Source organism: Anolis carolinensis, chromosome 3, assembly GCF_035594765.1.
Source record: "Anolis carolinensis isolate JA03-04 chromosome 3, rAnoCar3.1.pri, whole genome shotgun sequence".
In the NCBI taxonomy this organism is placed as follows: Eukaryota; Metazoa; Chordata; class Lepidosauria; order Squamata; family Dactyloidae; genus Anolis; species Anolis carolinensis.
This window is the reverse complement of record NC_085843.1, coordinates 83516954-83530474: the sequence shown is the minus strand read 5'-3', so window position 1 is coordinate 83530474 and position 13521 is coordinate 83516954. Positions and strand designations below refer to the sequence as shown.

Sequence of the window (13521 nt, the reverse complement as noted above, 5' to 3'; positions counted from 1 at the left end):
GAGACCCTCACGAAACTGTCCTCTGAGGGCTACATCATTCCAACCGGTGTTTTGGGCCAGCACTCGGAACTCGGCTATGTACTGGGACAACGGCCTGTCCCCTTGGAAAAGGCGCCGGAGTTTATGGCCGGCCGCCTCTAGATTGTCCTCGATCCCCCAAGTCGCCTTAAGGTGATTCAGGAAGTTTTGCGCGGAACTTAGGTGCATGGAGGCTTCATCAAATAGCGCCGTCGCCCAATTGGCCGCTGGCCTTTCCAGGAGACTGTAAATCCATGCCACCTTGACTTCTTCTCGGGGAAACTCGGCGTGGCGGGCTTCCATGTACGCCTGGCATTGGCGACGGAAAACATGAACCTTGGAAGCTTCTCCAGAAAACTTGGTTGGTAGCGCTAGGGCAGGGAGACGGGCTCCGCGTTCCTTCAAGCCCCGTATTTCTCCCTCCTGCGTATGGAGTGTGTCACGGATTCTGTCTAATTCATCCTTGAAAATGGTGTAGCTGAGTGGTTGGGCTTCCGCCCCGGTTCCTGTAGACATTCTGGTCTAGGTTAATTGGTGCTTAGGCTGGCGGAGTCAAACTGTCGGGACCCAGGCTGCAGAGCACCAATAACCATGCGCAGAGACCAGAATCTATCTAATATCTTTATTAAAGGAATATATAAAGTCAATAAAAACAAGTGAAGAATATAGTTCAGAAGTAGACCTTTCAGGAAAGGTCAAATATAGTCCAGGAAAACAATGTCCAATATGTGATATTAGAGTCCAAAGTTATAATCCAATAACCGAAACACACACTTTGCCAAGCAAAGTGTGGGGAAACGACAGGGTCCTTTAGTCCAATGGATCTTGTCAACAAGGCTGGAAGCAAACTAGATTCTTGGCAACAAGGCTTGATACGTGGCAACAAGAGGCAAGAAACAAGGACAAGGTCCGTGGCGAGGTCCGTGGAAACAAGGAAAGCTGGATGCAAGAACGAGGTCCGTGAAACAAGACTTGGAACTTGGTCCTGGAGGCAAGGGACTGGAGTAGCGTAGTCCACACACAATCTCACTCCACAAGGTGATGAATTGACTCCGCAAGGATTTCTTTGCGGGTAAACACCTATATAGGATCTTGTTTTCCCGCCAAGGAACACTTTCCCTGGGGAACAAGAAACGAAACCCATACTGTGTCCAGATGCATGCCTCCCTAAGATTTCTCAAGGGAAACAGGCTTAATCAGCTAATTGTCTGGCAGCAATCCTGGCGCTTCTGCGAATCGCCTCCTTAGCGCCTCTATCTCGATTATAATAATCCCGGCGAGAAAATGGGGGAGATTTCTGCTCAAGGCTTGTTTGGCTGACTTCTTGTGGGCAAACATCTTGCAGGTGCAAGGGCTCCAATTCTGGCTGAAACGGTGGGAAACCCAAGTTTTCCTCTTCATCTGCCTCAATAGTACTAGGAACAGGCCCATGAGTCATCACATGCAATTAGGTGAAATGATTAGCATGTAATGGCCTTGCAGCTTTAAAGTCTGGCTGGTTCCTCCCTGAGGGAATTTTTTGTTGGGAGGTGTTAGCTGGCTCTGATTGTTTCCTGTTTGGAATTCCCTTGTTTTGAGAGTGGTGTTCTTTGCGATATTTTATGTGCTTCTACTGTCTGTGTAGATGAAGAAGTACCCATATGCAGTGCTTGAGCACACACAGCCCCCCCTCCCCCCCCCAAAAAAAGTCTGTGGCCCTGAGAAATCAGAGGATTTGCCAGACTTTGGTGATGGGAATATTTTGTTGGGAGATGTTAGCTGGCCCTGATTGTTTCCTGTGAGGAATTCCCCTGTTTCCAGAGTGTTGTTCTTTAATTAGTGTTCTGATTTTAGAGATTGTATTGTTCTGTTTTATTACACCACAGTAATGTTTATATATTCTGATTTTAGTGTTTTTGAATACTTGGAATCTGATTGTATTCATTTTCACGGTTCACAGGAACACAATAATAATAAAAATAATAATAATGACTTTGGTAATACACACTGTTTCACTCCCTTCTCAGCTTCCTTTCTGGAAGAATCCTTTCTTGGGAGGTGTTAGCTGGCCCTGGTTGTTTCCTTTCTGAAATTCCCAATTTCCGTGGTTTCATAGTGTTGCTCTTTATTTACTGTCCTGGTTTTAGAGATTATATTGTTCTGTATCATTCTACCACAGTAATTATTTCATATTACAGTAGAATCTCACTTATCCAACATTCGCTTATCCAATGTTCTGGATTATCCAACGCAGTCTGCCTTTTAGTAGTCAATGTTTTTGTATGTTTTTACTTAATTTGATATTTAATCGGCTTTTCGTGAATCCCTTCTTATTATCCAACATATTTACTTATCCAACGTTGTGCTGCCCTGTTTATGTTGGATAAGTGAGACTTTACTGTATATTTATAATCTTATATTATCTGCTTAGAACTGGATTATATGAAGCCCCCTTCTACACAGCTGAGTAATCATCTTTCGATTATTGAAACCCAAAATTCTAGACATGAGATGACTCTGTTGGGTCATTCTGAATTTCGTTTCTCTTTAAATGTCAATCTAATTACAAAGAAAGGTAATTCATATGCAGACTTTGTCCATATAAATGTTGATACCTTTCAAAATCTGAGTTTCTGTTGGAGAAAGGATTAACCTAATACAATTAGTACACTCACACACAGCAAAAGACAATTTCTGTTTCAAAATGGCAATGAATAGTCAGAATACTCTAATGTTGCTTGGGCTTATTTTGTACTAGATATTTTTAGAGAACAGCAGGAAAAAAAAGAGCAATTTTGTGTGTGTGTGTGTCAGTGTCATATGGTATATATGAGATCTCATTGAATTTTCCACAAAATAATATTTGGGTCTGTAATATTACACTGGCCTATACACATTTTGGTACCTCAAATGTTAGCCCTGTTTCTGAGTTTATTTCACCTGCTGATTCCAATCATTGCACTAGTTTTCTCCTATCCACTCTAGCTTTTGAGATATAGAACATAAGCCATATACTAGTCTTCAATCTGCTCACACACAGAAAATCATGTCAACCATATCTAAGAAACTAGATCTGTATCAGTGCCCCAAATAATCCCAGGAACAGGTCTAAAACCAAGACGGCAAGATTGATTTTTGTTGGACCGTGTTGGTATTAATTTGCATTGCTTAATATTAGTTTTGAGGCCCAAAAACATACTCATTAATTTAGCAGAACCAAGAGTCCTGCTCTGTAGTATCAATATGTTACAGATTTGATAATTTCTTTCTGGTGATCAGTGAAACAAAGAATAATGCAGAACATCATAGAAAATAAATTGGTACAAAATTGTAAATTTACTTTAAAAATATGAATATTTTTGTTAACTCAATTACACAGTTCTCAAGCACAAACGCTGTAGACGGAATGGAATGGAAAACTCACAGTATGTTATGTCTAGAAACATTGGTGTATTTTCTGTAATTCACATATACAGTGTTCCCTCACTACTTCACGGTTCACTTTTTGCAGATTCACTGTTTCACGGTTTTTCAATAAACTCTAAAATAACATTGTAAATCATAAAATATTACAATTTGCAGCCTAAGAAAGGGAGGAAGGAGAAGCTGAAGGGAGATAAAATTAGCCCAGCCAGCAATGAGAGGAGAAGGAGGCAATTTATCAACACACGATTGGTTGATAAACACTTAAAATAGTGTATAACTACAAAAATAATGCATAAATAAATATATAGCGTCCCTACTTCACGGATTTTCGCTTATTGCGGGTGGTCCTGGAACCTAACCTCTGCGATAAGTGAGGGAACACTGTAGTTGCAAACAGTTCTGTCCAGAAGATCTGCTCGACAATAAAAACAGACCTATTTTTATTTATTTTTATATTTCTGCTCATCACTTATTGTCTATCCTACCGGTAGTTCCTCTCTGCTGTTAGAGAAACAACCTTTAGAATCATAGAATAGTAGAGTTGGAAGAGACCTCATGGACCATCCAGTCCAACCCCCTGCCAAGAAGCAGGAAATCTCATTCAAAGCAGCCCCGACAGATGGCCATCCAGCCTCGGTTTAAAAGCCTCCAAAGAAGGAGCCTCCACCACAGTCTGGGGCAGAGAGTTCCACTGCCGAACAGCTCTCACAGTGAGGAAGTTCTTCCTGATGTTCAGGTGGAATCTCCTTTCCTGTAGTTTGAGGCCATTGTTCCGCGTCCTAGTCTGCAGGGCAGCAGAAAACAAGCTTGCTCCCTCCTCCCTATGACTTCCCCTCACATATTTGTACATGGTTATCATGTCTCCTCTTAACCTTCTCTTCTGCAGGCTAAACATGCCCAGTTCTTTAAGCCGCTCCTCATAGGGCTTGTTCTCCAGACCTTTGATCATTTTAGTTGCCCTCCTCTGGACACATTCCAGCTTGTCAACATCTCCCTTCAACTGCGGTGCCCAGAATTGGACATAGTATTCCAGGTGTTGTCTGACCAAGGCAGAATAGAGGGGTAGCATGACTTCCCTGGATCTAGATGCTATACCCCTATTGATGCAGACCAAAATCCCATTGGCTTTTTTAGCAACCGCATCACATTGCTGGCTCATGTTTAACTTGTTGTCCACAAGGACTCCAAGATCTTTTTCACATGTACTGCTGTCTAGCCAGGCGTCCCCTATTCTGTATCTTTGCATTCCATTTTTACCTTGTTCTCCTTTCAGCTCAGTGCATGTATACTTCAGTTAACAAAGTAGATATGTTCCTATGACAGATAATGTATTTTCCTTGCAGTTCGGTACAGGTATACCTCGGATAACAAAATACATATCTTCCTTTGACATAACATTTGATAACTAGAGGTGGAAGTAACATGGAAGGCATAGAAATAAGTTCCTTCATGCACACAAGACCACACACCACACAACCAGATGAACATCTTTTATCAGACATTTCATTCAGAACTACCAGTGTGCATATGTGAAATTAAATAATCAGGTCAGGTAAGTCTTACAAAAGTAAACAAGCATTTGAGACCCAGTAGAAACCACATGAAGGCTGTTTCCAATGTGCATCCAAGGATGACTTTTTCTACACCAGTCTGCATTTGCTTATGATTTCCTTTTGGTGGGCAAACTTTTCATTCATTGATTTTTTTAACATGCTGGGAGTTGCTGCTGAGGCAGGATTACATGTTCTCCCTTTTCTCCCTGTTCGTTGTTCACATACTTAGTAAGGGATTCTGGAAGCAAACACATATACATAGGGTTTGCTAGAGTGGAATCCCAGTCTTGGGTGAAATTCAAATTTTTGTAGTATTTTTATATTGTAATAGTTCAGAATATTAACCATTTTATAGGGTAATATAAAGTGCCATATAAAATTAAATGTGGTTTCAACAACAATAAAAACATAAGAAAATAAAGGTACATTTTAGAGTTATTGTAAATTTTTCAGATTTTATACATTGTCTTTTGTATATTATAAACTTGAATAGCCATCTCAAGCCAGGATTGTGGATGCAGGCAGAGCTTATAAAATTAACTGCTCATAGAAACAGCATGTACTTCATAGAGATCTCTCTAATCTTGCAAGCTGTGAATCTAGCTGTGATTTAAGGGCTCTTTTTAGAACATACACCTTTGCAACTCTATAAACATAGCAGATGTTTCAAACTGTTTCTGCTTACTGAATTTTCTGCAGAACACTGTGTTCTTGAAAGTGAAATAATTCTTTCCACTTATTTAATTAAGATAAATTACTGAAGTATTCTGATATTGAAAACTAATTTGGGTTTTATTTACTAAACCATTAGTGTTCTTTTCCAGGTCAAATGTGTATAGTTTCTATTTTTGGGTGGCACTATACATCTCTGGTAAATACAGTGAAAATGATGTAGTGATTGAAATAATGTGAAAGTGTTTTTATTTTAATAGATTTTAGAACTGACCACAGACGTCACTATTGAGCCACATTATTCTACTTCATGAGTGTCTCTAATATGAATTCAGAAACAAAACCAAAGCAATAAATGGGGATCTTCCTAAGCTTTTCTTCTTGCACTTAGAGTTCAGAGTTGACAGAACTATAGAAATAGTCATTACCTGATACTTGTACGGTGAAATCTATTGCATACTTTTCTGTTGTTCTAGGTTAATCTTGTTCATTGCCTTACAGCAGGGTTGAGGACTATTATTTTGTTGTTATCATTTACTTATATATCATTATCATGTGGTGTCCCCCCCCCCCAAAGAACAAGAAAACAAAAAAGAGTCTCTGCCATCTAAGAATGTAAGACACACAAGAAAAAGCGATGGCAGTGATGGGGAGGGGATTAAATCCATCAGAAACTGCCTGTTTTTAAGCCAGCAGAGTGGCAGTCGGGGTGGATGGAGGACCTGTCATCTGCTTCTGGGCCTAGGAATGGTGGAGTTCTGTTGGCCTCTGCTTCTTTCCCTCTGAAGTCAAGGCAGTGGCAATTAAGATTACTTTGCTTCTGAGCCTAGGGATGATGTATCTCTTGCTCCTTCTTCTCTCCCTCTGCTTCTGGGCCTAGGGAGTGTGAAACTATGCTTCTTCTTTCCCTCTGAGACCAGTGCAGTGGTAGTTGGGATGGATGGGGTCCTTTTCTCTGCTGGGCCTATGCATAATAGAACTAGAATATGTTGGAAGGTCTATCTTCTTTTCAGATGGGTTTTCTGTACTTGTACTGCATCATTTGGAACCTTCTAGAATTATTATGTAAGCTCTGTGGTGGCAGCCTCACTCACCCTCAACACGACTCTATTGTGTCCTTCCTGCCTAAATGCTCAGTTTCTTGTTATTCACTGCTGAAGCAGCATCAATAGGAATGTTGGCTGGAGTTTTAGTTATTTTCTGGTTTGATTAACTTTGGATTTCTCACATGTTGTCTTGTCAATCTTTTATTTCCCTTGGTTCTGTTTTTGGCTTGATTTTCTGGTTTAACCTTGGCTTATTTGATGGGAGTTGCACTGGTGGTTTAGACAGCAGTCATCTTTAAGAGTTTGTTGTCATGTTGGCTTAAAGAAGTGTGTTGCCTGTGATACTAAAATCCCTGAGAAGGATGACCATTTGAAGTGTCTTCTTTGACTCAGAGACTCATGTCATGGCCACTTGTGCTCGTTATAGAGCTTTCACACCTCAGGCAAGACTCAACAGAGATTTGAAGCTCAAGACCTTGTGTGAACATAAGCTGAGGCTGTTTATACAAGAGGGTTTTGTCTCATCCTTCTGGGTGGGCTGGAATGAATTATTCTGCCACTAAAGCTTCTTTGTCTGTTTCGAGATCTTTTTTAGTGTCTGTTGCTGTATCAAATTCTTCCGTCCATCTCATGGTAAAATGTTTACTGGTAGAGTCTGTGGTTATCCCATCTAAGGTTAAAAAAGTTGTACCTAGGCCAGAATCTTACAGTCAACATCCTTAACAATATGCTGTCGCTGAAGCCAAGGTATCCACTAGGGATAGAATGTCTTGTCATTCTCTATCAAGATGGAAATGCAGTCAGTGACTAAGCAGCATGAACATAAGAAAAAAGGAAGAGCCAAAGAGAAAAGTAATCATTCAGGAGGCTTTCAAGGAGGTATTGTCGCAAGTGGTATTGGACATCCTCCCTCTATCCCAACAAGTACTGACTGATCCCTTGCTGCATGTTGAATCTGTGCATGGAAAGCTGGTCAGACAAGGAGTGCCTTCTGTTTAGGTTTTAGATCTCACCGCTTCTCCGAATGTATAGAGATTGTTTCAGCTACTTGAGAACGATTGCACAACAGACTCTACTTGCTAATGTATCTGAAAAGGAAATATTCACATTATCTTGTGGCTTTGCCAATTTATTATGACATCCCTACCAACACTAAAACCTATACCATGTATTCCATCTTTACAACATAAATGATCTCATCATAGTCACTGTCAAACTTGGTTCAATTCTACTTCTTCCACTAGTTTGATGGCAAGCTCCAGGCCCAGATCTCCACTGTTGTTGGTATTAAGGTGGTTGTTGCTACCATACAGTAGCTCATCATGGTCAAGCTCTCCTGATTGCTAGTGTTTATATAGACACTTTCCATCCTCAAAGTGTCATTATTATTATTGTTATAGGGGTTTTTAATCCCTTCCTATCCATTGATAAATGTATGATGCCTGTAATTGGTGTCAGCATTGTTTTCTTGGAAGAACCTCTTCCTTTCATAAAGGCTTTGCATGATGAAGAGGCTACAACTGTTTTTGCCTTTGAACAAATTCAAGAGCAAGAAGTAGTCTTCCTGGCTAAGCAGACTCAGTTTCAGCTTGTCCAACTGCCTTCCAGCAGGCCCCATAAACTAAATGAACCAGGGTTTCTATCCTCCCTCCATCCCATGGGAAGCAATTTTCTCTATCTCAGTTTCACTGACTACCATCCTTGTCCAATTCTTCCTCCATTGAATTGAACTCTGAATTGGATTCATCTGTCATATCTATTAGACAATCCCCACATGCCTTACTGGGAGATATATGTGGGTTGTCTTCACATACAGATCTGGCTTCATTCACATTTGACATGCAAATGTTTATTGAGCAGATTGTGGGGATGACCAGGTCTCTGGATTTGACTGTAAAACAGCCAGCCAGATTGAAGACCATGACTGCCATTAAATCTAGACCAAAGTTTCTGTACCAGCCTCTTTAAATTTGCTTCCTTACTAGCTTCATATTGTCCTTGGTCTTGGAGGAATCTGTTATCTGCTCCGTTTATCTTTAAAAAGCTAAGACAACTAGTAAGAGGTGGTGGATACTAAAACTGAGGCAGATGTCCTTGGGTTAAAAAGAGAGAGATTCACTACCCTTACTGAAACAAATCAGTTTAATAAATCTGGATGTAATGTTTTAAATACTGTAACAAAAATATTCTAGGTAGTATGCCTTAAGGAAATAATTAAGCATCTAATCCCTAGAGTTGGAATTTGCTCACTATATTATCAAGTCAGTAATTATGACCATCTCTGAATACATAAAAGTGCCCTGTAGCAGCTAATCAAGTCAAGTTGGTTAAAAATACAAGAGCGAAAATGGACAATAGTGATTAGGGACTGAAGAACTTAAAACCCCTTCTGCCTTCAAAATAATTAAAATAATTTTTTATGTGGGGTCTTTTTGGTATTGCTTCTGAGAAAAAAAGTAATACATTTTTATTTGGGCAGAATAGTGGAATTGTACTTCAGTGGTGGAGCATATGCTTTGCAGAAGACCCCAATGTTAGTCCTAGGTATCTCAAGTTAATTAACATTAGTTGCTGATAAAAGTTAGTTTTTTTTGTTTTTGTTTTTGCTTTGGTGCCTTCATTTTCTATATTCCATGCCTCGTTTGGCATTTTCTCAGTTTGTCATACATTTTCTTATGGAGTTAGTGGGTGTCTTCTCTTATTTTCTATAAGAGCATAGATAATAGTTTATTAAATGAAAATTTAGAGCATCTGCCAAATCAAGTATATTACTATTGTCTTAAAAAGTTTCCTTTATAGAGAAGCCATGGCAATTCTTTTTTAAGTACAGCTTGTTCTTTTGTGTATTACATAATTTTATTTTACCGTTTTTTTTTCTGGATAAATCTGTGTAATGTAATTGAATTATGATTTTCAGAGACATTTCCTTTTTAAGGAATTAGCATTATATTGGTTAATTTCTAGGCCTCCAGATTAAGTGTGGTTTATGTTTGGGTCTCTGATTTTTACTTTTATTTTTTGTATTGCTTCTTTGTTTCTTCCACTCTCACATTTACTTGCTTCTCTTGGTCTTTCTACGGAGACAAAAGGAATAAAAATTTGTGTATTTCTGCTATAGAAATAGTGCTGTGCAATCTTCTGATTTGAAGCACTTTTAGTAAGGTTAAAAAAATGCAGGGTTGGGTGTCCTCTTCAAGAAAACCCTGGAGCAAGCTATATAGTTCAGTTTTATTGACTTGCATCTAATTTGCAGCTTATGCTACAGGGCTGTAGAAGGCTTGTAATCAAACCATTGTGCAGGCTTTCCTGGATGAGGGAGGCACACAGTACTAGTGGGGAGTGAAGAGCAAAAAAGTCATAGAGGAGTAGAGAATGTGCAGGAGCATTTTGCATTAGAGCACACATAAACATTGATTAAAATTACATTGAAATGGTGCTGATGTGGTTGATAATAGTGTAGATGTGGTGATAGGTTTGTTTGCCTGTACATTACTACTGTTTCAAAATAATGCTTCTTAAATATGTTAGGTGCACAGTTATAAAGCAACCTCTGGCTGTGAAAGTTGTTTGACCACTAAGGTTTTCCAACAAATTTCTGTGTTCTTTGAAAGGGAATTATAGCAGACAAAAAAAGAACAAAAATGATGGTTACTTCATGTAGAATGTTCAACTAAAAATGGAATGCATTAAAATATGAGGTGGTTGCCTCTCAGCTCCAGGGATTCCTGGTTGAGACCGATTATCTGGATCCATCGCAGTCTGGTTTCAAGCCTGGTGATAGTACGAAAACGGCTTTGGTCTCCTTGGTGGATGACCTCCACAGAGAACTTGACAGGGGGAGTGTGTCCCTGTTGGTCCTCCTGAACATCTCAGCGACTTTCAATATCATCAACCATGGTATCCTTCTGGGACGGCTCTCCGGAAATGCTCTTGGTGGCCCTGCTTTGCAGTGGCTCCGCTCCTTCTTGAAGGGTTGCACCCAGGTTGGTGAAGCTGGGAGACACTTGCTCGGATCCCTGGCCTTTGATCTGTGGTGTCCCACAAGGTTTCATTCTGTCTTCCATGCTTTTTAACATCTACATAAAACTGCTGAGTGAAGTCATCTGGAGTTTTGGAATTGGGTGCCATCTCTACGCAGATGGCACTCAACTCTACTACTCCTTTCCACCTAACCCCCAAGGAAACCCCCCAGCGCCTGGCGGCTTTGATAGACTGGATGAGGACTAACAAACTGAAACTTAATCCAGACAAGATGGAAGTCCTTCTGGTCAGCCGTACGGCCGATCGGGCTATTAGGTGGCAATCTGTGCTTGCTGGGGTTACACTCCCCCTGTCTCAGGTCTGCAGTTTGGGGGTCTTCCTGGATTTAGCACTGACACTTGAAGCTCAGGTGTCGGTGGTGGCCGGGAGGGCCCTTGCACAGTTAAGGCTTGTGCGCCAACTGTGACCGTACTTCAAGAAGTCTGACTTGGCCACAGTGGCCCATGCCTTAGTTACCTCCAGATTGGATTATTGCAATGCACTCTACGTGGGGTTGCCTTTGAAGACAGCCCCATAACTCCAGTAAGTACAACAGGCGGCAGCTAGGTTGTTAATGGGAGTGAATTATTAGGAGCAGACAACCCCCCTATTAAAACAACTCCACTGGCTGCCATTAAGTTTCCGGTCCCAATCCAAGGTGCTGGTTATCACCTATAAAGCCCTAAACGGTTCAGGTCCAGCCTATCTTTGTGATCACATTTTCTACTACAAACCTGCACAAACTTTAAGATCTGCTGGGGAGGCCCTTCTCTCGCTCCCACTGCCGTTCCAAACATGGTTGGTGGGGACAAGGGAGAGGGCCTTCTCAGTGGTGGCCTCCCAGCTCTGGAATTCCCTTCCAAGAGAAATTAGGTTAGCCCCCACCATGGCCACATTCCGGAAAGACCTGAAAACTTGGTTCTTTCAATGTGCTTTTGACTAATTTGGCATAATTTTACTTCCACCTGTACCCAGCCACTGCACTTTATTACTGGCCCATCTTATTAGTGACCTTGCAGTATATTGCAATATGTATAATTTATTGCCTTGCCTCCAATTTTTGAACACGTCCATTGCACCCAGCCATTGTTTATTGGTTATCGTTGTTGTTGAGCTTATGCTTTTATGATTTTTATATGTTTTTTTGTATTCATTGTAATTGAATATGTCTTATGTTGTTGTATTTTATTGTTGCATTACTGGACTTGGTCCCCATGTAAGCCGCCCCAAGTCCCTTCAAGGAGATGGGGCGGGATATAAGAATAAAGTTGTTGTTGTTGTTGTTGTTGTTGTTGTTGTTAGATGCTTAGAACACTTGAAACAGTGTGGAAGTCTCAAAATTGACTAGGCAAGCAGAGGCGTACTTAAGATAATATGCTAGTATGTGGATAAATTTCATCTGTTTGTTTGCTTTCAAAGTTGTTTTATCTCTTGTTGCATGCTCTTCCAGTAAATTTTAGTTTGTGTCAACTTTATGAAAGAAGAGCATCCAAAAGAACATGTTACTAAAAGCACTATTCACATTTTGCAAACTCAGGACTGTGGCTTCTTGGTTGAGCCAATCCTCTTGTTATGCAGAGGACATTTTCTTATTGTCTTCAGTTTTATCAGACATTATCTCTTACTGATGTGTCTTACTGGTTTATTATTTGAAAATACTATGTTAATGGTTCCATCTTCATTGTCCCTTTATTTTAATGGTATAAATATAGTGAAATATCTTTTAGTATTTATGATGATTTAGTAGTGTTAAATTCCAGGACTTTAGAATTTCATTCATTTAATAATTTTATTGTTTCTGCTGAATGGAAGCTAACATGCCTTGTCAACAATATTCTCTTAATATTCTTTTCAGATGAAAATTGTTTCTTTTCCTTTTACAGAATGCTGCCTTTTTGTACGGCCTTGGCTTGGTCTACTTCCATTATAATGCATTTCAGTGGTAAGTTCTATTGAATGCTGTGGATTTTATATTTTAATGAAATATGTGCTCTTCAGTAATTTTAGTATTCTTTTTAAATTAAAAATATGGTTAATATATTAATGTGCTTTTTCTCTGACATATATCTAATGGGAATGTAAATAAAAATAAATTAAAAAATAATTTGAAACTACTTTTAATGTGGCTCTAAAATACTTTAAAATGCTAGAGTTAGATTATATTTAACAACACATGGAAAGCTACACATTCCCTCCCTGGTCTAAACTACACCCTGTTGAAACAAGCCAGGATCATAAAAATATAGTTTAACCAAGAGGTAGGCAAAATACCATGTCACACCAATGTTTCTGGGACCCACTGTGGGCTGCACCATCTCTGAAAACAAAATTGTCCCTTTTTGGGGGGTTGCTTGGAGTTTGTATCTTGTTTTAAAATGGAATATCCACTCCTGATAGTTCTCAGTTTTTATGAACTTTGGGGAATGGAGGAAGAGAGAGGAATGGGTGTTTTAAGGTCAGCACAAATAGGTGTGGAAGAGGGACATGTTTTCTACCCTAGTTTATACTCTCTCTGGGGAAAGGCTACAAATTATGTTGAAGTGGCAAACAAGCATTCTTAACATGGCTGCTTTTACTTTGTTGAAAAGAATTTGACCAAACCTGGATGACACCAAATATACTCTCATTCAGATTGACATACATGGATCAAGACCCCATGCATATTTTTTCTCCAGAATCAGAGCAGCCAATTTTACTTGTTTAAATATGTGACTAATAGCACCTATTTTGTTCCTCTGTAAGTTGTTCAAGGTGTGATCATTTATGACTCTGGCTCAATTACAAACGCAAAGCTTTTGTGGAGTATT

General features: G+C 39.7%; 1 protein-coding gene across 11 annotated transcripts in view; it reads left to right on the top strand.

Annotated features, from left to right (window-relative positions):
* The window catches only part of kdm6a (lysine demethylase 6A), a 218523-nt gene that overhangs the window by 81702 nt on the left and 123300 nt on the right, over positions 1–13521 (top strand). For all 11 annotated transcript variants that reach the window (XM_062975178.1, XM_062975175.1, XM_062975176.1 and 8 more), the window contains exon 5: positions 12598–12656. In XM_062975178.1, the coding sequence (XP_062831248.1) occupies positions 12598–12656 (59 nt within the window). The remainder of the gene's footprint in view (positions 1–12597; positions 12657–13521) is intronic.